Raw genomic sequence first — 26,808 nt, forward strand, 5'->3', positions numbered from 1 at the left:
CCCCTAGCTCACCCAGTCAGAACGTTTGGCCCATGTTGGCTGCGTCCTGCAGTGGCGCAGGGTTTGAATCTGACCTGCTGCCCTTTGCTGCGTGTCATCCACCAGCTTTCTCCCCCTTTCATATATATTATCCACTTTCTAATAAAGGAAAAGCCCCCCCAAAAAAATCTTTAACAAAAAAAAGAAATATCACAAAATCTGCGGATGATTTAGACTGGACAGTGACGATATACAGGCTTTGGGTTTTATTTTCAGTTTGGAGATACAGCATCTGTCTCTGCTGTCAGCCATGCTTATTGGGACTTTTTCTTCAGTCAAAAGTAGTTTAAAAAAAACTGTTGACAGAGAGGTCTGTGGATAATCCAGATTACCATGGATGTTGCGGTCTATTAAAAAAAAAATAAAAAAGTAAGTTTTCATTGCTGTAAGCACCACAGTCAAAATTCCCCAAATGTCACCTCAATTGTAGGCACAAATCTGAGACAGATAGCTAAAAAAAAAAATAAAAAAAAACTATCTACATGCCTACGTACCACTAGAGGTAGGGGAGAAAAGTGCTATTGAGCTATTTCTACTGAATCTTTCGGCATAAACACATGCGTGTGCTTCCTCTCACAAGCACACAGGTATAATACGTGAAAATGCTTCCATGCTAATCCACACACAGCGGAGGTCATCTTCATGTCACCTCGCCTTGACACTCCGCATCACAAACTCGGGATGAAGCAATTATTCACCCCATGCTGATCTCCTCAATTCTCTATGGCGTGGAGGCAGAGAGCCATTTAGCTCTGGAGGTGACTGCATCCTCCCTGTGGTGACTCGTATGAGCAATGAGGTCAGGTGGCAATAGTTTGAGGTGTGTTCATGTGAAGGAGGATGCATTGACACAGCAGTAGGGTAATGTTCTTCATTTCAACCTTATTTACACCCAAAATTATTCTATGGCTTGCCCGCCCGCTGAAATGCCCTTGCTTCATTCAGTCCCACCTGATAGCCTTCACTCATGCGCATAGAAGCACGCACTTAACCACACACACACACACACACACACACACACACACACACACACACACACACACACACACACACACAGTTATGCAGATGTTTAGTCTTAGAAATGGTTCAAGCTCTCCCCCATGGCTCCACTTCAGAATGCACACCTCCTGTTGTGCCAATGCAGTCGCCATTTCCTGACACCTTTCTGAAACCTGAATGCATCTGTCCTGTGTGTGTGTGTGTGTGTGTGTGTGTGTGTTTGTACTTGTGTTCGCCCCCAAAAAACTAACCTCTAGCATCTGACATTCATTAAAATGACAGTAGCAGCAGGACAGAAAAATAAACATAGTATAAATAATTGTATTTAAATATATACAGTAGTTATTTCACTTATTGCCCCATCCCTGCATATGCTACAGTAAAAAAAGACGTAGCTGCTTGGTAATTATGACTGAAGGTCAGTATAATGAATGTCTGACATACATTTACTTCTATTGCAATTCTTAATTAATGTCTAAAAAAGGTGGAGTCTGTGATTCTGGAGAAAGATTGTTGGTATCCACACCCAAACAAATACACACCTCTCCTTCAGAACGTTAGCATGTGCCAGATTTACCGTCCCTCTCGCTCTCACTGCCTTTCTTTTTATACTGCACATCCATGGCCTTTCCCCTGTCGTGTGCACGAGCACGTGCGGAATAGTGTTGTGTGACCCAGTCCGAGCCTCTTTGCTTGTTCTTCCATTTACAGAGCCAGGGCTGTGTATGAACACTGTTTTTTTTTTGTTTTTTTCATTGCACACAGAACGGACAACTAGCAGACTATGAGGAAATATTCAATGAATTTGACAAAAGGTTTGATCTGTAATTAAACAGAATAGCAGCCATTGACATGTAATCACAAGGTCAAGATTAGATTTATTAAACCCCAGTTTTCTTTTGTTTAAGATTATTTTTTGGGGCATCTGAAGATATGAAAGGGGAGAGAGAGGGGGGAATGACATGCAGCAAAGGGCCGCAGGTCGGAGTCAAACCCGCTGCCGCTGCGTCGAGGAGTAAACCTCTCCATATGGGCGCCTGCTCTCTACCAGTCGAGCTACCCAGGCGACTGGTAGTGGTCAACTAAATTTCCATGGCAACTGAGCGAACTCAATCTGCCTGACGAGGACAGTCAACAGCTCCAGGAGAGGGGAAGTAAGTGGACTTTGAGTTGAGGTTGTTTTGTGAACTATTATTTACAAAGTCAAGCTCCGATATTCTTTACTGTCATTTTCAAGGAGCTTTAGTGCATGCATTCACATTACCCTCTACTGTTATGATGTAAATGTACAGTATAATGAAAAGTCAAAACTGTTCCACTGTTTCATCACTTTAATCCTGAGCGATTGCAAACTGTAAAAAACAAAACCATGACCAAAATAATAGGGGAACTTCTGGTACCAAGTAATTACTGGGTTTTCCGTTCCCTCTTAAATGCACATTCATATCTTTTCGGGTTTTTTGTGGGTCTTTTAAAACCACTTCAATCCACTCTCCACAATAATAACTGGTGGAATAATCATATTTCCTAAAGACGGATTAACCTGCATGTTCATTTTGTTTTTGTTTCCTAACAATAACTTCTATCTTTTGCTGGGCACTGTCTTGTTAAAATTAAACAAAAATGAGATACTGACTTTAGAGGAAAAAAGAACAATGCAATAAATCAAAGGATTCCGCTGTCTCCAGCTGTTGTGGAGAAGGACGTTATTTATTCATTTTCTTTTATTTATTTATGTATTTACTTGTCAGCTACAACTGGGAGGGATATTTGTGGATCTTTTATCTGGATACTTTTATTTAACACTGACGTGGTTGCCAACATTTTGCATATGCCGTGTTTTTCGTCCATCTGTAAACTCTACTTAACTGCCAAAAATCTAGTTTTGCAGCATATTAGAAATTTTCCAAAGTTGTTATACAGTCTGGTGAGCTGGTGGTGGTATTTGTGTTGGAAGTCGTTCAAGTTCTTACCTTCAGGGTCATCTTGGCCAGTAGCTCCTGAAGGTCCATGATGCCTTGCACCAGGCTCAGGAAATCGCTGCAGGTCGGACAGGCTCAACGGAGGAAAGGGAAAGCACCAAAACAGAGAAGAAAAGGAGAGGTAGAGAAAGAGGGAAGCATTTAGATAGGGCAGGGGTCAGCAACCTTTACTATCAAAAGAGCCATTTTAGGTCATATCAAATTAGAAAATCTTTCTGGATCCATCCATCCATCTTCGTCCGCTTATCCGGTGTCGGGTCGCGGGGGGAGCAGCTCCAGCAGGGGACCCCAAACTTCCCTTTCCCGAGCAACATTAACCAGCTCCGACTGGGGGATCCCGAGGCGTTCCCAGGCCAGGTTGGAGATATAATCCCTCCACCTGGTCCTGGGTCTTCCCCGAGGCCTCCTCCCAGCTGGACGTGCCTGGAACACCTCCCTAGGGAGGCGCCCAGGGGGCATCCTTACCAGATGCCCCAACCACCTCAACTGGCTGGATCCACACAACATATTTGAGCTTCATAATAATCAAGTCAATTAAGTCAAGTCTAAATTAGCCTATCAACATTACTAACAGGTCAAAATGAGCATTTATTAGTATTAGATGTTTTTTTGTGGCCCTGTCTTCTGACCATTTGAACCAATGCTTGGAAGTACAATTTCTCTACTCTACTTTCTACAGAAGTCCTGAAATCACCCTCTTTCTCTCATCCCCAGCCAGATACTTTTCAACATATGCAGTGTGCTTGTCCTGGAAATGTCTTTAAACATTATAACTATATAATATTATTACATAGTTATCATAGGAATCCATAGCTAATTTATGGAAACTCAAGACCACTATTGAGGTTCAGCAAAATTTACAGGATAAGTCGCTGTGCTGCTAAAAATGTTATTTAGTATGAATGGAGATTGTAAGAATGACATCAGGCCTACAGTACAACAATGATAAATAAAAGCTAAAATGTAAAAAACACAAAAAAACAAACAAACTCTTTCATTTCCATATAATCTTTTGTTAAAGGGAGCCACTGGAGAGGGGTAAAGAGACTCCGGAGCTGCAACAATGCAACCCCCCACCACCCCCCAAAAAAACCGAACTAACTAATTGTATTAGCCTGACTATACTGTATGTATTTGGACACAGCTCATAGCAGCCAGCAGCATACAAAAGGGAAGCCTCACACATCTGTTTACTCTTTGTCTTAGGCTTGTGTCTGGTGTTAGTATCAATAATAAAGTGACAAGGTGTGATTACATGCCTTATTGATCAGTAACAGAGACAGTGGCACAGCGGTGGCCTTGTATCTTAATCTGCTTGACAGTAAACAGATGGAGAAACAAGGCGGGGAGAGAGGGGGGCTGCACTGAATCTGAATTACAGCGAAATGAAGATTACTGGAGTAGAGCAAGGTGATGAAATGGAGGGAGGCTTTGTTTGTGATCAGCGGGGAGAGGTCACCACCAACTGACACATAGCTCATTAAAGTCCAATGGCACACAGTAATGGGGAGTATGCTTTTTTTTTTTTTATTTCTACCTTCACTCTCAGCGTGTTCGGAACACTATGTAATGTATGACTGTGTCATCATGATACTCACTGCGGTTAAGGTTAGGACACTGTGTAATGTAGCCGTTGGGAGCGAAAATCAACTTCACGTCCTGGATAATGCCCTGGCAACACAAAGGGAGGGGTGCAGGGAAAAAGAAAGAATGACACAATGATACACATGGATTGGCAAGACCACGGGATATCTCTTTGGATGGGTTAAATGCAGAGGATACATTTTCTAGTATATGTAAAATATCCTTGGCAAATAGAGAATTTCCTATTTATTGGACATAACAAATGACAGGGTGAAACTAATGCTGCATTCAGGTGGATTCAGGCAGATGATAGACAGCAAACCGGGTATCATTATAGTGGACAAGAGCAGGACGTTGAAATTAGGCGAGGTCGGCAGAGAATACCAGCAACAGTTACCAAAGATGGCATTGGCCACCTTCCGGCCACAAGCAGATGTTACGTGATCTAGCCAACGAGATGCTAATCATTTTTGTGCAGCAATGCCCGGAACTTTATGAGTAGAGCTATAATATAAAATACCTTTATTTAATATATTTTCTTCCGTTCTTTGTAAACAATATGACACCACCACAGCAACGCAAGGCCGTGTGTTTCCTTGGGGGTTGTCTTTCTGCCTGAATCCACGTGTACAGCCTGTTAGCAGCTTTTGTAAAACTATCTTACTGATACTTAGCAGGTATAATGTTTACCATGTTCACCATCTTAAGTCAGCATGTTAGTATGCTAACATTTACTGTTACCAATATACAGTAAAATGTAATTCACAAACACAAATCCTTTACAAAAAATGCTTGAATCTTAAATAATCACCAAAATCAAGACTTGGCCTAATTTCATGGAAATGTTGAATTCTAGAAAACTGGAAATCAGCTGACAAACAGCAACTAATAATGAAACGTCCCCTTTAAAAAATGTAAATGATCACATCTACAGTATGTACTTTCATCCAAGGCTTCTCTCTTGGCCAGAACAGCAATTAATTTTTTCCTATATGCTTGTATTTTAGAAATGGTGAAAAACCACCACAAATAAAAAAAGAAACCTATTGCCGCACTATGCATACAGCATCTATTCCTAACTGAACTGAAGCAAATGTACTTCACACACAGGAAGAAGTAAATTGCCTACAACCGATAAGAGTTCTCTCCTTCAACACAGTGTCTGTCCATCACTCTGAATGACAGGCTCCCTAGGCACAGGGCTGGTAAATAGAGGGCTTCATGATGACCACAGAGAACAATCTCAGGGAAAAAAACACACCCTCACTAATGGAAAAGTGAACGTGTAAAACACTGGGGTGCCCACAATCACAGACACACACACAAACACACTTGGGGGGTAATATAATTTCACCATTCCTTCGAAGTGGCTACTGAAAACAAGCTGGAAGGACATTAGAATTCACCACCTCTAGCACAGTTGGCATCAACTCGTCTCTACTTTATGTGTATGTGAAATCCATTTACAGTGCATTTGGCTGGCCTGGATGCAAGCAACACCTGCCTCCATTTCGAACGGAGACACAGAGAGAGAGAGAGGGAGCCTTGAGGCGAGCAGGCTTGGTGCACAGATTCAGAACAGTGCAGCACACACACACACACACACACACACACACACACACACACACACACACACTGGATGGTGAAGAAGAGATTGTCAGTGTCACTCAGAATGAAAATGAGGGTGTAGATCACAGATGTCTGTCCCAGTGGTGTAATATAGGGGCCCTGACCACACATCACTGTCAATGATCAGTAGATAATTCGAACTGAGGTCATAAAATTTCTCTCTCTCTTTCTCACACACACACAGAAATGTGCACACATCTGTTCCATGCCTCTGCCAAAACCTATGGCAGATATGTTTCAACAGCACTATTCAGGAATAATGTCTATGCTCCCACGCTAAGATAAGTCCAATTACACAGCTGCACTTCAGGTCATACAGTGCAGTTAGAACAGCGAGAGTTTCTATTCTTTTGTCTCTTTCCAACAGAAAATTGGATTTGAAATGAATGTGGTAAAAGTGCTGACATTCACTTTAAAAGCTACACTAATCAATATTTTCTTTATAACAATGAAATGGACTGCATTAATTATGAAAGGTTACTAAAAGTGATGACCCCACAGAGAATTATCACCAACTCTACAGCTGAACCAAGATTTGCTTAAGCCTCTTAACTTAAGAGTTTGGGGTTTTGCTGTATGGTTCGGTCCCACCACTTTCATCAGAGGGCAGCTGTTTTCAGCAGACCTGTGAATCCAGTACACGCTAACTGCTTGTAGCAAATGGCAGACAGACTAACTCAATGACTTAATGACTAGCTGAATAAGTCCTCAGGAGTTGGTAGATACTAAACCAGAGCTAAAAGACAATGAATATGATATACTTTATTTCATCATGTGGACAGAGACATGACTTTAAATGAATGCTAATTGTTCCTCGTCTTCTACTTATGTATTGTTTAAATAGGCCATTGTTAGCTAGGGCAACTTTATAAGGACATAAATTGATGAAAGTATGTGCCAACTTCTTCTGCCTTAGGGCCAAAAAGTTCAGCTTGAGGAGGTTTAAGGAGTGTTCAGGTCCACATTGTGTGTGACTGGTAGACTTTTAATACATTGCCCCCACACCCCCTGATTTTAGGATGATCTAGGGATGAACATACAGACAAAGCGACAAGGATTTTCTTTTCTTTTTTATGGCCAAACGGTTTATTGTCTGTCCAAGTGATTGTGAGTTTCCTCCAAACATACACCCACTGCATCCCATTGAGGGACTATTAAATAAAAAAAGGCTACCGTTCCTACACTGTTCATCTGACGTGGATGTGAACATATTCAAAGTCAGCACTTTAACATAATTCAGTATGTTTACATGCACACCAATATTCCACTATTATTTGAATATGACAATATTCCGAATTTGATACATGTCATGTAAACAGCATATTCGGGTGGGATATTCCAAATAAGGCCTTTTTCCAAATCTAGCATTTTCCGATTAAGACATGTGGGATATTGCGGTATTATTCGGGTTTTAGAGGCATTCTTTGGACATGTATACAGCGCATTCGGAATATGCGTCTCAATCTGGGTTTTTACCGCAGGCTTACGGTCAGCTCTGTGCGTTGCTATGGTTGCTGTACACAAACCAACCAGCCAACAGTTTGCAAGGCTGCAGGCCCGATAAGAAGGAGAAACACCGCTACTTTTAAACATTATCAAAGACTTGGTTATCAACAGGTTTTTGGATATTTGCACACATCGCTACGCGGACCTTCTCGAGAGGCTGGTTTAAGGAATGAAAGAGGGATGCTGTGTCCGCACGGTCCAACAAGTCCGCCACCGCTGGTAAACTTAGAAAAAATGTTTTGCACGGCTACATGTATACAGGAATATTAGTCTAACACTTACTTTCATTAGCCATGTAAACAGCGGAGTCAGAATATCGTCTTTTTCAGAATTAGGGCAAAAAACTGAATATTATGTGCATGTAAACGTAGTCAGTGTTTCATTTCAAAGCCAATGTGCTGGAGTAGAGAGAAAGCAATTAAAAATGTGTCTCTGTCCAAATACTTGCAGATGGCATTATTGTCTAGACTAAATGCAAGGAAATGTTTTTTTCACACATTTGCAGAACAAACAGATGTCTTCTGTTAAGAAAATTAGATACAAAGAAGATTAGAATTAGAATTGGTTTAAGGTTTGAGTACGACTGCCAATAAGGGTGCTCACAAATAGTGCAAATGTGTGTGTGTGTGTGTGTGTGTGTGTGGTGTGTACTTGCTTTTATGTGGCGTTTATGAATCAGTTGGTTTTTTTTGTGTCCACAAATGTTCACAAGTTCCCTCCCCGTTATTGCAGATAAAATAACCTTCACTTTGCCTGTCTGCTCACTTGTGCAGCCATAATTCCCAGTTAGCTTGTTTATTATAGCAATAATAGGCAAGGCATATTGACAGGATTATTATCCTGGGTGATTTTATTTTCTCATTTGATCATGTACAGCGTGACCTTTTTTCCTTGGTATCCTCCTTGGCCGGTCTGAAGACTTAACCTCCACCTTTCCCAGGACTAAACCAGTGTCAACAACACTCATTAACAAGTCTGGGACAGGGAGAGACACAAGGCATATGAACAGAGAGAGAGAGAGAAAGAGAAAGAAAGATGATAATGATGGCGATGATCTCCCCAAAGAATTTACTTATTCACATCTTTGTGCTCCATTTGACCAAGGACCAACAACTTCCACGCAATACACAATGTTTTGATGGACAGTAATGGTTTAGCTCAGCCTGTGTCCAATATACTTCAACCTCTGTGTTGGAGATGGATTGTCAAAATAAAGTGACAAAAAAATTTGACATGCAGACATTAAGGGCTCAAATATGAAAGTAAATCATCGGATTTTGAAGTTTAAAAGCCATTGAATTTGACACTGAATATTTATGCATTGAAATTATGTGCCTACATTTTTTGCCTCTTAATTTTACTCTACTTGTTAAACATTGGATTTTGCATCTGCATTTGTTATATTTAATGTTTTTACGTTGAATTTTTGATTGTGAATTTATGAAATTAGAAAAATAAAAGGTGAAAATGAGTTTAGATAAAAATTTAGATACATAATTTCAATGCATAAATATTTAGTGCTAGAAATTCAATGGCTTTTAAATTTCTAAGTCCGATGAAACAGATTTAGTTCCATACTCTAACGCACCACCAACAACAAGTTGAGATGTTCAACTATTGCTGAATTTTACTTGAATTTCAAAAACACACCATTTTGTATGGGCTGTGAATGGTTAGTCACACTGCTAAAATGCAAAAGAAATAGAAAAAAAATATAACAATGGGCCTCATTCACCAATATCTTCCTACGATTTTTCTTAATTTTTTTCTTAAGAAAGTTCCTAAGAAAAGTCTACGTCAGAGTCATGACATGTTCCTAAACAGCAGAATTGTTCGCAGGTGGGTTCTTAGAATAATGAATCCCAATGCCTTTGTAATATGAAAGTTCATGCCCGTTCTCCTATTTAGCATAGGTGTTTACTTATGCCCGTTAATTCCTATAAAAGGGCATGAGATGGCAGGGCCGTGTGCACACTTAGAGAAATGTCGAAAAGACGACAAAGACGGTGGAGGTAAAGACAATGGAGGCCCCGACTCCAAAAGAAAGAAAAACTTTAGTAATTCTGAAGTGGAGGAAGTGCTGCAAGAAATTGGCGAAAAACGAGACATCATATTTAGTAGCGTCAGCAGTAGATAAATAAAACCGATGCATGGAATTCAATGCAGTGAACGCTGCATCCGGAAAAGGGCGCAGAACTGATGAAGTATATAGGCCTAGCACAATTCATACACAATGGCAATTCAAAGTGCTTTGCAAATGAGCAGAAGTGTAAGTGTCGTGTGTATTTATTAGAACAAACAAACATAAGTATGTGTAAAATAATGAAAATAATTAGTTACAAAATTAGGAGATAAATATAACGGACATAGACGGTATAACTATTTTGCGCAAACATGTCAGCTCTCAAATGTGCATAAGAGTGCTCTTGAGTGTGCATAGATTCTGTTCTTACCTAAGGCAAGGCAGCTTTATTTGTATAGCACATTTCAGCAACAGGGCAATTCAAAGTGCTTTACATAAAATGTAACTTTTAGCCCTACAGGTTGTCTCATTGGAACTACAACTTGCGCTACCCAATGCAAGTTTTAGTTCCAATGAGACAACCTCAGTTAAAAACGATTAAAAAAAATTAAAGACGAGAATAAAATTTACAGTGCAGGTTCCAAACCTGGCCTCCCAGAGGACTTAACCAGTTCCAAACTGGGCCTTACAAAAGGACTAACCGAGTCTAGCTCAGAACAAATCCCAAATAAGAAAGCATTGGTGTGAGACTAAGTGCTGGAGGCAGTGTGGAAGTGAAGATGCCAACCATTGGCATATACTCTGGGATTGTCCAGTAATAAAACAATATTGGATAGAGATACACAAAGATATTGAAAATATTTTTAACATGAAAATACCCTTCAAGTTTACCAATTTTATTTTGGGTAACACAGACTTTTTACCGGATTATGCAAAGTATCTGTTCAGAATTTTAACTATTGCCTGTAAGAAAACTGTTACCAGACACTGACTCCTCCCTGATCCCCCTACTCTGGAACGATGGATTGAATGTGTTAATGAAATCTACCAGATGGAAAGACTAACATTCTCACTCCGTTTGCAGATGAATAAATTTGTAGTCTTATGGTCAAAATGGGTATCCTATGTTAATCAAACACTACATGCAGGAATGTTGTCTTGAATGCTCTTAGGATAGTGGTAACCAAGGGTTACTTCTACTGTACTCCCTTTTTTTTTATGTACCGTTTTATTAACAAAATAATTGTGTTTGTTGTCTTTCGCTCCTATATGTATTAGAGATTTGTCATATAGTAATGCACCCTTTGTTTTGTGTTCTAATGTGTTCTTATATTTACAAAAATGGGAATGTTGGGATTGGAGAACTTTGGTCTTGATCACAAACTGTGACCATGTGATAAATGTAAATCTGACTATTGTATTGCTCCCAATGTTTCAAAAATAAAGAATAAAAAAAAATGCCATAATCTTCGTGAAAACTGCATAAGTGGGGTTTAAGAACAAATTTGTTCTGAAGAACGTTTGGTGACTTGTTCTTTTTCCGACGCACATCGCAAACAGCTGAGTTTCTTTAAAGCATAGCAGCACACTTTTTCAATTGAGTCAGTGACAGCTAACATTTTGTGGTGCATTGTAGCTGCAAGTGTCTGGGGTACCGGCTATCAAATTGCCCACGGAATATTTTGTGTACATGTCATTCACTGTGTAGCTTACAAGCTCAAATCTGAGGGAGGCATGCACTACAGCACAAGACTTCCTCCCATTACAAGGATAGAAACTTGAAATTAAGCAGGAGCACTTAAGAATAACATTACAGCAGTGCAGACTTTATTCCATGAGCTAATGATGGAGGGCAACAGTGTGCCTTCTTTAGAAATGAAAGGAGTAACATGGTAGAGTTTTATTTAGCCATTCTTAGGGCAAATGGATGGACAAAAAATACTAAATATAAAACAACATTAAATGAAAATATATTTATACAAAATATTCACTAAGCCCAAATCCTTACTGCAGTACATTCAGGGTTAAATGTACCCAGTTATGTAAGTACTACTACAAATAAGGAGCCTCACAGCATCATTAGGAAAATATACAGCATTTTCTGAAGTTTTGCTCTGAAATTTATTCAGAAATATGCTGACTTTTTCCAATTCATCCCATGAGTTTGCTTTTGCCCATTCTCCTTTTAGAAGTAGGGTAATTAACCCAAGTCTGAACTGTTGTGCTACTGGCACAAGGTTTGAACACTAGGTATGGAGGAGAAGATTATGCTGTGGATGGTACAATGTTTAAATAGAAAGAAGAGAGACGTGAACAAGAGCATAAACAAACTAATTTAACAGGGAACAGGGGAGACACAAGACAGACACAGGGAGAGTAAAAGATAGACTGAGTGAGAGATCGAAGCTCTGAATTTCTCAGTTTGGCTTTTCCTTCATCATGCCGTCTTATGCAAAATGTTCAAGCTTTTCATCATTGTCCGTTGTAGATTCATTACTGTCCTGTGGTGCATGACACACAATGTTTTTCACAAAAGCACAGGTTCCAAACGAGCCGCAGTGTCCCTGAGGAGTCAGCATCCTTGGCACAATGGATTCTAGATAAAGATAATTTATTACAGTTGCGGCTTCAGATGGAGAGGCTCCCGGGAGGAGGTGGCTCGAGGATGAGGAGTGTCTCAAGCCACTGTGAGGTCTCAATATGTTTTTATTTAAAAGGCCTACTTAGTTCCTCTTATCATTATCCTATTCCTCAGTCCTGAATGGGATAGATTGCAGCTGCAGTTTTATTTCACCTCCTGTCTCTTTGTTCTTTTTTCTCTCGTTTCCCAACAAGCTTGTCCCCATTCTCAGCTTTTGATATGAGAAGACGCAAGTACGGTAGGCTTGGCTTATCCCTCGTCTTTAGCAGGTTACAGACGGGAGAAGGTGAGAAAGCGTAAATGGAATAGCAAAGAAGTAGCAATGTAAAGTTGCACAATATGTTTTGTCTCTTTCTCTCTCTGTCCAGATCCTTTTCTCGGTTTCTGAGTGTGCGTGTGTGTGGGGGACTGCCCATTTCTCCGACGCTCCATTGTTCCAACCTCTCAATAACCCTAATTCCCTTTGGTCCTACAGCCCACTAGTCCGACATCCCTTTGTTTCGAAAAAAAGAAACCCTCTGCTCCGACATCCCATTGTTCCGACCATGTAGGCTTTTGTGGATCCCACGTAACTTCTAGGCAAGTCCCTCCCTACGAAGCAGCTCGATTGGTTGGGGCTAGGCATTGACCTCGAGTGGGTAAGGTTAGGATAGTCGATTGGTCAGGGGATACGACCTGAACTAATCGGGTTACGTTACCTTGTGTAAGCACGGACGCCTGGCCAATAGTAGCGTGTGAATGCTATGGTAGGGTGGGCCTTGCCCCGAAGTTGAGTGTGTTCCAAAATAAAGCTTAACCATTGTTCCTATATGGTCAGAACAATGGGAGGGTTTATTTTTTTTCAAAACAAAGGGACGTCGGACTAGTGGGCTTAAGGACCAAAGGAAATTTTTCGGGTTATTGAGAGGTCGGAACAATGGAGCATCGGAGAAATGACATGGCAGTGTGTGTGTGTGTGTGTGTGTGTGTGTGTGTGTGTGTGTGTGTGTGTGTGTGTCTCTCTGTTTTTGAGTGTGAGTGTTTCTCTGTTTGAGTGGGTGTGAATTTTTTTTTCTGTTTCTAAGTGTGTGTGTGTGTGTGTGTGTGTCTTTTTAAGGGGCCCCTGCACAACTTGCCTGGATGCTGTTTGCCAAGTTACAGTGCAAACTCCCTGTTAAGCCACAACACAACATTTCTGTTTGTGTCCAGATTAAACCAATGAGATACAAGGTGCATTACAGGCTTTCGATGCTGAGCGTGTTGAGTCAACCAGGCTAGCTGTGTTCCCCTGCTTCAAGTCTTAATGCAAGGCTAAAGTAATTCAAACACTTGGAAATAAAAGACTACAACAGGGTTTTAGAAAGTTTTCGTCAAACCTTGTCTTCTTTTTGTACAACTAAAAGTACAAAAATGATTTCAACATGCAAAGAGAGACAGCAGCCTCAAGCTGAAATGTAGCTAGGTAGCTATCTAGTAGGATTATTGAGCAGGACATTTGAACCTGATTGGAACCAAAACCATTAACTAGCACTCATTTATCCTTTTCAGACATGTGTAAACACACTAAAACCAAGTTTCTATCTTTCTATCTACCCGTGCAGTAGATTATGAGACATGTTATCCCATAAATATGCATGAGCAGAAGCAGATAATTAGGTGACAGTTAAAAAAAGGTGTAGCTCTAAATGGCCCTTCTGATACAATGTGCAACAGGTCTTTGATTCAAGGTTTTACAAGTACACCTGTCAGACGACATGCCAACTCATCCCAGTGTAAACCTGAGGGGAACATTTTTCTCATTCCCTTCGTCACTTCGCACAAGCCTGTGCACTTCCGCACCATCTATCTCTGCTGCTACAGACTACAGAGTCTGAGCACTGAGCTGACTGTGGGTGGGGAACTGGATGATGGAGCCGTGTCTTTCAAGACCAGAGCTTTTCCAGCAGAAGAAGGAGCTTCTTGAAGCCTTGATGCGAGAGGGGATGAAGGAGGGGGAGGGAGACGGAGGAGGAACAGTGGGCTGATGTGCAGCAGCGATACTGTCAACGCATGGAGAGGAGAAATTATTCACACCACAGTAGGGTCTGGTGGCTAATCAGTATTACATAGATGTTGGATAGACAAAATAAAAGGCCCACTGATTGCATGGTGGGTGGGCAGGAGAGGTGGGAATATCGAGAGTATGTGCATGTTTTGGTGACACTCAGCCTCAGCCACATCCCCCTCCCTGCTATTAGCGCATGCAGGAGCCTGAGAAAATTTGCAGTGATTAAAAATCGACAACACTGTAATTGGCATGGGAATAAGAGTTTCAAAGCATACGCTGAGCTTTTTGCGGTGCCTGTGGGAGCCCTCAGTACCTCTTTCTTATATCTTCCACTTGGATCTCTTCCCCCACACAGCCTATCGCAAATGTGGCCAATTATACCAGGCGATCGTGAATTTAAAAGTGTGTGTGTGTGTGTGTGTGTGTGTGTGTGTGTGTGTGTGTGTGTGTGTGTGTGTGTGTGTGTGTGTGTGTGTGTGTGTGTGTGTGTGTGTGTGTGTGTCATCTGCAAGTCTTACCTTGAACAGTCCATGCTTGTGGCTGTGCTGGCCTAGCCACACTCCACTGCCTGGGGTGAGCTCCATCTGAGGAGGGTCTATCACCCGCTCATAAATCCTGGCAACAACAAATCACAAGAGAAAGGTTGGTTATGATAACGACACAGACAGAAACACGTTTCTCTTTTTGTCCTGGTCTGGCAGTAACACTGATTCAATACAGCTTAGTAAATCCGACAGATTGCGTGCATGTCTGCTCCCTCTCCCTCCATGAAAAGCAGTAGGTGCAAAGCAAAGGCTGCTCTCCTCGAGCCTGACAGCCAGTCTCGCCCCATGGCCCTCTAACACGGTGTTGATATCTGGACCTGGGATGCAGCCTGGATTAACCGCCCGACTCCAGACAGACAGAAACAGGCTTTGGCATTAGCAAGGCAAACATCCTCAGCGTCATTCAGCACCATTTTTTCCGGCAATCAGGTGGACTTAACGATGCTGGTGAGCTCCGATGGAGTTTGTTACTGACGCAAAAAGTCTCCTTTAGCATCAGATTTAGATGCTCTGGGTTGGGACTCTTGGCTCCACCTTATGACGCTCTGGGTCTGGACTTTTGGGGTCACTTGATGATGCTCTGGGTCGAGACTTTTGGCATCACTTTTTGACGCTCTGGGTCGGGACAACACAGGACGACACTTTAGCCCCTTGACGCCTGAATGTATTCAAGATTATATAAAAAAATGTATTGTGTGTTTTGGCTCCAAGCTGATGCTAAATTAAATTGAGATTGTTAATTTGTCTATAGCATATCGAATAGATATAAATTTAGGTATGGTAAAATTAATAAAACACATTTTCCCATATGTAGATTTTATTCATGTCACAAAGTTGTTAAAACTTCTAAACTGTAATTGACAAATTAGCATCATATTTAGACACTCTGGGTCGGTACTTTTGGCATCACTTTAGGAGGCTCTGGGTCGGGACTTTTGACGTTACTTTATGACGCTGTGGGTCTGGAATTTTTGCGTCACTTGATGCTCTGGGTTGGGACTTTTGGCGTCACTTTGACGATCTGGGTCGGGACTTTTGGCATCACTTGTTGACGCTCTGGGTCGGGACATACGTTTAACTGACAAGCGGCACAAGAACGAGACAGGAAAAGATCGTGGGTGGGGTTACAGAATGTACGTTTTAGTGACACTAAATACTAATACTAGTCAGTATTTTACGAGTTGGGGGTGAGAACAGGTTGCCGATAGGCCTCTGTGAGGATGCCAAAGAATAATTTGTACTCAGGCTAGTAGGAGGAGGAGAAAACCTCCTGCGTCTCTCTGCATGAGTTTCTCCATGCAGAGAGACACACTCAGACTAGCAAGCTGATTTCTCTTGTTCTCTATTTCAGCTTCATTGAAATGGTATTACATTCATTCATTTAGTACTTGTTTTTCTTTGACAGAGGAATTGCAACAATGACTTCAACAATATTAGATTAGATTCATCTTTATTGTAACTGTGCAAAGTGCAAGTACAAAGACAACGAAATCCAGTTTGTGTCCAACCAGAAGTGCAAAAAAAAGCAGATATGTGATATAAAAAGTATAGACAGGTGGTGCATAGGCAGGACAAGAAATATATTGCAGTATATATATAAGAGCAGAATAAATATGGCTATGTAATATGAACAATGTATAAACAACATGTACAGATATGTGCAATGTAGTAGCAGTGACATTATACTAGTGGGGGGGGGGAGTTGTATCCAAAACAGAGAAGGAGATTCGGAGATTGGAGATTTGTCAGCCAGAAGAGTCAGCAGCTGGGCATTTGATTGGTTGTGATACATGACCGTACCAATCCTCTTTACATACTGTACATCACAGTCATTTTTTAAGCTTTTGGCTTATATTTACAGCTCCATTAAACAGTATGTTTGTTATTAACACCAAGTGAAATGACTCCCTGTAATGTAAAAAGATAGATGGTGCTGCTAATCCCTTGCAGCTTTGTAGGTTTCAAAGAGTTTGTCAGCTTTTGGTTTAGATTTGCCTGCACATTTGGTTGACTCTTAATGGCTCTCACCAACCGCCCTATAAAACCATGGGCAATCATGACCACAATACCTGCCTTACATTTGGCAGGTGGCAAGAACATATGCTTGTGATGCCCATATGTTCCTGCTGCATTTTTTTATGTAAATTACATTAGTGCGTCTTAAGATGTTAGCTATATGAGCGTTATAAGCATATAGGAGTGTTTAAAAGTGTTTTCTGGTGTCAAGTTGTCAAAGACTATGAAATGCAGCTTTAATTCACATGGAGTATGTATGTAATTTTACCATTTCTAAACCATAACAAAAATGAGACATTCACTGTGAAGATCATCGTTCACTGCCTGCGCCTATAATATCAAGTATAAAAATATCAAGTAATCACTGTCAGACCAAGAGAGACATGACTTTTTAAATGGTGTGCAATTTGGATAATCTAAATATCAAACTAAAAAAAAAAGAAGAACATCCACAAGGTAGTTTTCTTTAACGCTATAAAAAAGCAATTTCTCTCAATAAATCAAGTATAAACCTAGCTGAAGTTGTTATCTGAGTCACAGTCTCTTTTATAAGAAAAACAACAATACCACACATTGCTAATTATAGTTTAGTATAGTTGTACATTCACCACTTTGTATTTTTTTAAGTCTTCATTTTTTTTAATATTTGTTATTGTATTCCATCCTATTTATTATTTCATGTACAGTATATTCTGTATGTGTGCTGTGTGCCTGATATGTTGCTGTTGTTCCCATTTTGGGATCAATAAAAGTATATATATTTATCAATAGATCTGGTATCTGCTGTATATGCATACGTTTTTCAAATAACGTTCTTTAATTTCTTCCATTGATATTTTTGTAATAGCATTTAAAAACATTTTGCGCTTGATTTATACTTTAAGTGCTGCAGTGCCTCAATGCTGAGTCCCCACAGACTGCAGTAGAATGTGGAGGTTATGTGATTATACTTCATTTTGTCTCCCCCAACCTTTCCGTCTATGCTTCCCTCACTTTCCCCTCTCCTTCCCTTCTCATCAGCAGCGGCGAAGAAGGAGTTTCACACAGGCAACACTGGAGAGAGCGGCGATGCCAATTAGAATAGTGATGTGCTCACAGGCATATTTGCATGGTCTGAAACCACAGGCTGCAGCCATCAACAGCTAATTATAGAGGACATTCACCAGTCACTGGATATTATGATTAACAGAGCTCTTCTATCACCAAGGTGCAGGATTCAGTGAGAAACAGCTATAGTTTACAACCCAAAGAATAGAAGAGAATGAATAAATGCAATGAATGTGTTGACAACATTTTACATTCATCATAAAAACAAAACAAAACACATTTTCTCACGTATCATAGTGATATCTAGCCATGCTGGTTTAATTTGCCCAGGTTTTGACATGTTTTGTAATTTGGATGAACTGACCCTTTAAAGTTAAAATCCTTAAGCGTGTCAATCTTACTATTTTTTGACGATGTATATGACATTTTTAGCAATAGCCATTTAACGTTCAACAATTCCCTATGCATGAGGGATTCACAAAAAGTGATTGGCCATGTAAATCAGCATTACTGTTTTTAGTTTTATCTCATTGATATCAGCCTCAACTGTTCACTCTCCCACAGCCGTATCAGAGCTGTATTAAGTTACCACTTATGCAGAATGAACATTTAATGGAGAGTAATAGAGTAATGGAACAGGATGGAGCAGCCAGAGAGCTGTTAGATGAAGAGCTGAAACCAACCACCAATGCTCTACAGTTGTGGGGCATGTGCAGCATAAAATGAAATCACGGTTGCTCATGGCTTGATGGAACAAGGCCAATTATTGACAGACATTTCATTAACACAAAATGAGTAAACAGTTGATCTTGTTTGCTGCCCCCAGGCTGTAATCCAGACGCTTTTCTGTTGTCTCAGACTCGTCTTGGACTCGTTGGTATTTGGACTCAGACTTGTCTCGGTTTCGGGCATTGGACTCGTCAAATATTCTAGTTGATCTTGACCTAGTCCAGCACTATATGCTTTTTGTTCTAGGTCAGGTTTTAGTTTGTGTTTTCTATTCTTAGTGCAATAGTGTATTGTGTGATGAATATTTATTCTATATTATATTTGCATATTATTCTTAATATTGTATATTATTGTTGCGCTCTGCTGTTACATTTGATTGAATATATTTTTGGCACATTTAAATAACTTCCTCCTTCAAAACAAAACCATTGATCAAGCGCGCTCATTCGAAAAAAAGGTATTAAGTTTAATTCAGAATCCATCTAGAACAGAGATTGAGATGGGTCGCCTGGTGTACGCCTGGCTGCATCATATACCTCAATCATCAGGTATCCATCATTTTCATTTTGGCCACAGACACAATGTCAGCAAACACTTTGTACTATGAGTTCTACAGGACAAGTAATAAGTTCAAGAATGGGAACATTTCCATATTATATATTAAGTAAATGATATGGCCTAATTTGAGCCTATATTGTGTTACTCTGCACTTTTTGATTATTACAAATAATAAAGCAAAATTATCATCTTAAAGTAGAATATATACTGTCTCTCACATCACATAAATTATGAACAGGTAAGTGAGTGGATTCTTTTTTTTTCTGTCTCGGCATTGACTGTTTCTCTCTCGGTCTTGATTTGGACTCAACCTTTTTTGGACTCTGTCTTGACTAGTCCTGGTCTTGGACTCGACAAAGGTGGAATTGACTACAGCCCTGCCCAGAATTCTCAGACCTGTAGTATTAAACCACACTTGCTGTCTTGACCAGGGTTTAGGTCAGGGCTATTCAATTACAAATATAGTTAGGTCAGATTTTAAAACCATGAAATGTAGATGGGCTGTTCCAACAGACCACGGCCAGGAGTGCCCCGATCTGTGGCGATATTTCACCGTCTGGTTAATTTTCTCTGAGTGCCACGAGTGAATTTTGCAAGAAAACACACCGATCCGGTAACAGATAAGCGGTTGTGTCTGGGCCGAATGTGGCCCGCTGGGCCGCCAATTAAATAGGCCGGATAAAATCAACCAGGACTGAAATCTTTAAGGATTATAACTTTAACGTGGGATTAACAGTGGCACTCTGCTGTGCCAAATCCCTTCGCATCTACTGCACAGTAGAAAGAACATAAATAAAACCTTGTTGGACATGGAGTGACTTGCAGGGAATACATGATACAGTGGAGCCAGATGAACCAGACTCATCACTTTATCCTTAAAATAGGGCAGCCCTGCTCCACTTTTACACTGCTCTTCTTAACCTTTATCAGTGTCTGCATATGTGTGGATGTGAGAGAGAGAGAGAGAGAGATAGAGAGATAGAGAGACCAACATATTGATATAGAAGAAAGAAACAGTGTGTCACTCTGAATCACTGCAAATGGAGGCTGAAGCAAAGAGAAACCCCTGAGATGTGGAAAGTGCTGCATTGTGGCCAGCTAGAGCTGTGGAAGCACTGTATAGCAGAGACTGAATAAATCCACATCTTACTACATAACACCTATTTTGTTGACAATCCTCTTCAATAAGCTGCCTGGCCTTCCCGTTTCCACCGATTTGCTGACTGAATTGAATTACTACATTTAATCTTGGGCGGTCAGGATTTCATATATCCAACCAAGCTGGCTGTTTCCCAAGTTTGTCTTTAAGCTAGCGATAAGAGCAAATACATAAAAAAGACTAAATAAAGCCATTAATGCCATCCAAAGCCATGTCCAACATGTCAGAAAATTCAAAAACGGACAGCTTTCCTCTTCAAAAGTGAGACAATATGTAGCTCTCTGGCAGCCTTCATGGCTTTCCTTCAAGAGAACAATCTCAATCACAGCCTTCATTATTTGCTCTGCCAATAGCTGTCAGCCACACTAAACTCCAGACCACTTCCAATTTTCCACCAGTTTAGCTTGAGACATTTCCTGTCATGTATGTGTATTTCCTCTGCCAGAGAGATGAAGACAGGAATCAGGAGTCCCTTTTGAATCACTCGCCTCACCATGGGTCAAAATTCTCAAAGCTCTCCATTTATCCTCTGCCAAAAGCACAGGCTGAGATATGTCACATCACTGATGGTGGGTGCGGGATTACTGGTTATGCGATAGAAAGCTAAAAAAAAAAAAAAAGATTGTCCTGCATGCTGTAAAATGCTCCAAACGGTGTGTGTACTGTAACTGAGATTGAGGTTTGATGGAATTTGTTTTGATGGCAAATGTTTTGAAAACTTTCAAAACCATTTTCAAATTGATTTTTGCAAGTCGTTTACCATAACTTTAGAGTATTTTTAAGAATTGGATATTACATTTAAGAACTATAACTCAAGATATGCGTAGGCCTGCACTGCCCTCTGATGCTCCGAAACGGACGTTTGCGCTGCATGTAGGGGTGGGGGAAAAAATCGATACATCATAGTATCGTAATATTTTCTGTGGCAATACTGTATCGATACACAGATGCCAAGTATCAATCTTTTATTATATATGTGTTGGTCAGTTTGTCTGCTTGACAATCTGATTTTGCAGCAATACAATTGAAGTGAGATGACAGACTGAGAAATGTATCTTTTTAGATAAAACAGATGTTGACAAAGTTTCCTTTTGGGGACATCATTTAAAATTGGGAAAAATTTGAAGTTGGAAAAAAGGTAATGAATTGCAATATATCGCAGAATATTGCAATATGTTTGAAATCGCAATAATATCGTATCGTGACGTAAGTATCGTCATGATATCGTATCGTGAGGCCTCTGGTGATTCCCACCCCTAGCTGCACGCGACGCTAGTTGTCACGAAACTTGGCAGCAGGTAACGTTAGCTAGCGGCTGGATTAAACACGGTTAAAATGCGTGTATTTTAACCGTGTTAAAAGTGTGTATTTCACCGTAGAGGATTCCAACAGTGAGACGTGACAGTCTGCAGCTGCCGTCGTTGGAAAAACAACACAGACGGTATGTTTACTGGAAACTCGCCTCGCCAGCCTCGTGGTGCATTCAAAGTTATTGTAAAAAACCTTTTCCCCATCTAGTGGTTGTTTTTGTCGTTTACCACCAATTTACAAGTGAAATAAGTTATTGTTATAAGTTATTACATTTTTAATAAATCATTTAATTTTGACCATATGGCCTTAGCAATAAACAAGCCGTTGTTACTGACTGTCATTTTGTGCTCCTTTTATTTATATATATTTAAAAAAAATTATAATAAAAAAAAAATATATATATATATATATATATATATATATATATATATATATATATATATATATATATATATATATATTTTTTTTTTTTTTTTTTAAATCTTTTAAAAAGGTATTGTTGTAGCAACGGTATCGGAAAAAAATTAAATAGACCCCTTCTTGTTCTTCTAAATAATGCATTAATATTGCACCTAATATAATGTTATTGCTGGAGTATGAGCCTATGGCATTAGCACTTTTTGCAGTTTTCTTTTTTTTTCAAACTGCTTTTGAGTTGAGGTGCTGGGATCTGTCATCAACCTTGTCTCCTGGAAATTTCGTTTTAATACTGAATAAAGAAATGTGATGCAACCTAGATTACCTGTTCTTTTAACTTAGTAAAAACGTTTTTAGGGGCCATATGAGCATAACATGTTCATATTAAAACAAAACTTCCACAAATACCACAAATGGTTAGTATCATGAATATGTATGCACAAATTTGTCCCAAACCTATGCATTCAAGATAAATTAGTCTATGTATGTTTTTGACACAATGCTGTCAATCCTGAAGACCCAACTCTTCAAATAAGTAATTAGCAAGCATGTAAGGAGCCAAGCTAGTAAGGATAGCTATAAATTGGGTTGCCAAGATTAGCACGCTGTACATAGCTGCTAGTCAAAACTGACAGCTCTGTAATACTAAATCTGAAAGCCTGTTACTTCTTTCAGTAAGTGCACAACAGTAAATGGCTACATGTGTCTTTCAGCTGAGCCAGCTCAGCCTAGACATTCATTATTGTACCAATCTAGAGTGGGGTAGTAACACAGTCCAAGACAAAACATACCATACACTGGGTACAAATACAAATGTGGACAGAATCAGACTGGATATATTGTAACAAAATGTACAATAATTACCATGAGACAACCTTTCCTTTGTGAAGACAGACTATGCCCTGCTAATTATAATGTGCTCATAATAATTAGGCTATTTCTCACTTACTGTCCATTTGCTGAGATTGGATATAAATTCCGGCTCATTTGCGAATGTGAATCCACTCTGCTGTAAAGAGAAAGCTATACGGATAACCTCCTTCATGCTAACAGACATTATTCTCTTCTTCTTCTAAATGTGTCTACCTACACAACTCTCTTTTACCTTGATATACAGAGTTAGGGCTGTTACAGAACAGATCAACAGAGGTAGTAAACACACCTGGCATCACAGGGAAATGCATAATTACAATTCTAGGTAACACCTCTCTGACAGCAGTGGCAAAGGTGTTGTGCAGTATAGAGCCCTTAATAAGCATTACAGCTATTCACAGTGGCCCTCATTTATCAACCTAATGTAGAAACCAGCGCAGATATGAGCGCAGAAATCGTCTTACGACAGGCTTCACGTGGGATTCATGAAACGTTAGTATCACACCAATTAGAGCGTAAGAATGGTCGTACATTGATAAATGCAGCGGCTGGAAACGATCGTAATTTAAATAACACGGCCCAATATATTCTGGGTTTTGAGGCCTCGCCCCTACAATTTACGACAAGGCGAGACGTAATCCAGCTGAGAAGCGGCACTTTTCAGAGTTGGAGATTGAAACCCTGATGTCTCTGGTTCATTTGCACTAACGTGTGGACTATTTGGCAGCCTGAAAACTGGTATTAAAGGCTGTAGAAAGAATGCGGGATGAAAGAGATCACTGATGCGGTCAACAGTGTTGCAGTGGTAAATCGGACTCCAGCTGAAATTTAGCCTATTTAATTTATACATCCTTGACACATTTTCTATAGTCCTAATAGTAATATACAGGCTTATATTGTAATCTCTTAGGCCTACATGTAGGTGTAGCCTACTTATTTAAATAATACAGTAGCGGAGTTTATGCAGTGTCTTTTATTTAACTGTTGTTTTTTTCATGAGTCAGAACGAGACAACAGCTGAGGGAGAGCGCGTGTCCTCCGCCCCCCCGTGCTCGACCCTGTCTCCTGACAGCAGAGGGGCTGGGAAAATAACTTGGTCAATGGCAGAAATAAATCGTTCACTTGAAAGAGAAACAAAAACCTGAAGAATAAATAAAAATGTTGTGCATGATATTGAATATCATTGCCAAACATAACATAGGCTATACCTTTTAAAAGCGAGGAATAATAATATCCTGTCTCCTTCGTATAGCCCCCACCTGGGGCTGTTGCTCTCTGGGCATCGGGTCATCTGGCTTCATCGCTACATTTATGGCACCGTGTTTTCCTGCGAGATGTTGTACAGAACCCCCCAGGCTAAAACAATGTTGCAGACCGGCTTATAGAGGTCTTCTAAAAGAGCCAGATCTGCCATTGCTGATACGTGATCAACTGATGACTTCTCCTTCTCCTGTTAAACTGATTATATGCTGCACCGCAAGTCCACACTGACTCAAAAACTTGCGTACACAAGTTCAGACCAGACGTGAGATTTGATCGCAGCCTACGCTCACGTCCAAATTGATAAAGGCCGAGCTTTGCGTAGGAATCGGCGTACGCCCGTCGTATGCCTGTTTTAGGTCGTACGCACGTTTCATAAATGAGGGCCAGTATGTGCAAATCTAAGTGTTGAGCAGAATTAGGAGTGCATGTGTCTGGTGGTTTCCATTTTATCAAATATACATACACAATTGTACACGTATGCATGCATGCATGCATGCATGCATATATATATATATATATATATATATATATATATATATATATATACAGTGGGGGAAATAAGTATTTGACCCCTTGCTGATTTTGCAGGTTTGCCCACTTACAAAGAATGCAAAAATCTACAATTGTAATCATATGTACATTCTAACAGTGAAAGACAGAATCCCAAAGAAAATTCCAGAAAATCACATCATATGAATTTATTAAAATTGATAACCATCTGATGAGGAAAAACAAGTATTTGACCCCCTGGACAAACAGCAAGTATTCTGGCTCCTACAAGCCAGTTAGTCTTTCTTTAAGACACAGCCCCAATCCGAACCAATTATCTACATCAAATACACCTGCCTCACCTCGTTACCTGTATAAAAAGACACCTGTCAACACCCAAACAACCAGCATCCAACATCACCAACATGGGCAAGACCAAAGAGCTTTCTACGGACATCAGGGACAAGATTGTTGATCTGCACAAGGCTGGGATGGGCTACAAGAGAATCGGAAAGCAACTTGAGAGAAAAGATCAACTGTCGGTGCAGTTATCAGGAAATGGAAGAAGCACCACACCACCGCCAACCTCCCTCGGTCTGGGCCTCCACACAAGATCTTGCCTCGTGGGGTGTCCCTGATCATGTGAACGGTGAGGAATCATCCCAAATCCACAAGGGGGGGAACTGATGAATCAACTGAAGGCAGCTGGGACCACAGTTACAAAAGAAACGGTTGGTAACACACTACACCGTCATGGATTGAAATCCTGCAGCGCACGCAAGGTCCCCCTGCTCAAGAAGAAACATGTACAGGCCCGCATGAAGTTCGCCATTCACCACCTGGACGACTCAGAAGAGGCCTGGAAGAAGGTGATGTGGTCAGATGAGACCAAAATAGAACTTTTTGGCCTCAACTCAACTTGTCGTGTTTGGAGGGCAAAGAACACCGAGTACAACCCAAAGAACACCATCCCCACCGTCAAGCATGGTGGTGGCAACATCATGCTTTGGGGGTGCTTTTCAGCCAAGGGACGGGACAACTCCATTGTATTGAGGGGAGGATGGACGGGGCCATGTATCGTGGAATTCTGGACCGACATCTCCTTCCCTCAGTGAGAGAGCTGATGATGGGTCGAGGATGGGTGTTTCAGCACGACAACGACCCTAAGCACACCGCCAAAGCAACAAAAGAGTGGCTGAAGAAGAAGCACATCAAGGTTCTGGAGTGGCCTAGCCAGTCTCCAGACCTGAATCCGATTGAAAATCTTTGGAGGGAGCTTAAAATTGAGTTGCCAGGCGACAACCTCGGAACCTGAATGATTTGGAGGCTGTCTGCAGGGAGGAGGGCCAACATCCCTGCCGAAATGTGCACAAACCTTGTCACCAACTATAAAAACCGTTTGACATCTGTGCTGGCCAATAATGGCTTTTCTACGAAATATTAACATGCTGTTTGTCCAGGGGGTCAAATACTTGTTTTTCCTCATCAGATGGTTATCAATTTTAATAAATTCATATGATGTGATTTTCTGGAATTTTCTTTGGGATTCTGTCTTTCACTGTTAGAATGTACATATGATTAAAATTGTAGATTTTTGCATTCTTTGTAAGTGGGCAAACCTGCAAAATCAGTAAGGGGTCAAATACTTATTTCCCCCACTGTATATATATATATATATATATATATATATATATATATATATATATATATATATATATATTATATATATATTATTTTTTGTAAGATTATTTTTTGGGCATTTTTAGGCCTTTATTGACAGCTGAAGAAATTAAAGGGGAGCGAGAGGTGGGACTGACATGCAGAAAACCCAGGTTCAACTGCATGAACCCGGGCCTGCCGCGTCGAGGACTAAACCTCTACATAAGGGCGCCTGCTCTACCAACTGAGCTATCCAGGCGTCCGATTTCAGGTATATTTTGAGTTTTTTTTTTATATATATATATATATATAT

The 26,808-nt window shown here is 40.4% G+C and overlaps 1 protein-coding gene across 4 annotated transcripts in view; it reads right to left on the reverse strand.

Moving 5' to 3' along the window:
* The window catches only part of LOC114571527 (protein kinase C-binding protein NELL1), a 208,514-nt gene that overhangs the window by 101,613 nt on the left and 80,093 nt on the right, over positions 1 to 26,808 (reverse strand). For all 4 annotated transcript variants that reach the window (XM_028602625.1, XM_028602546.1, XM_028602772.1 and 1 more), the window contains exons 5-7: positions 14,948 to 15,044; positions 4,619 to 4,691; positions 3,012 to 3,094 (exon numbers count right to left, since the gene is read on the reverse strand). In XM_028602625.1, coding sequence (XP_028458426.1) covers positions 3,012 to 3,094; positions 4,619 to 4,691; positions 14,948 to 15,044 — 253 coding nt within the window. The remainder of the gene's footprint in view (positions 1 to 3,011; positions 3,095 to 4,618; positions 4,692 to 14,947; positions 15,045 to 26,808) is intronic.

This window comes from Perca flavescens, chromosome 1, assembly GCF_004354835.1.
Source record: "Perca flavescens isolate YP-PL-M2 chromosome 1, PFLA_1.0, whole genome shotgun sequence".
Taxonomy (NCBI): Eukaryota; Metazoa; Chordata; class Actinopteri; order Perciformes; family Percidae; genus Perca; species Perca flavescens.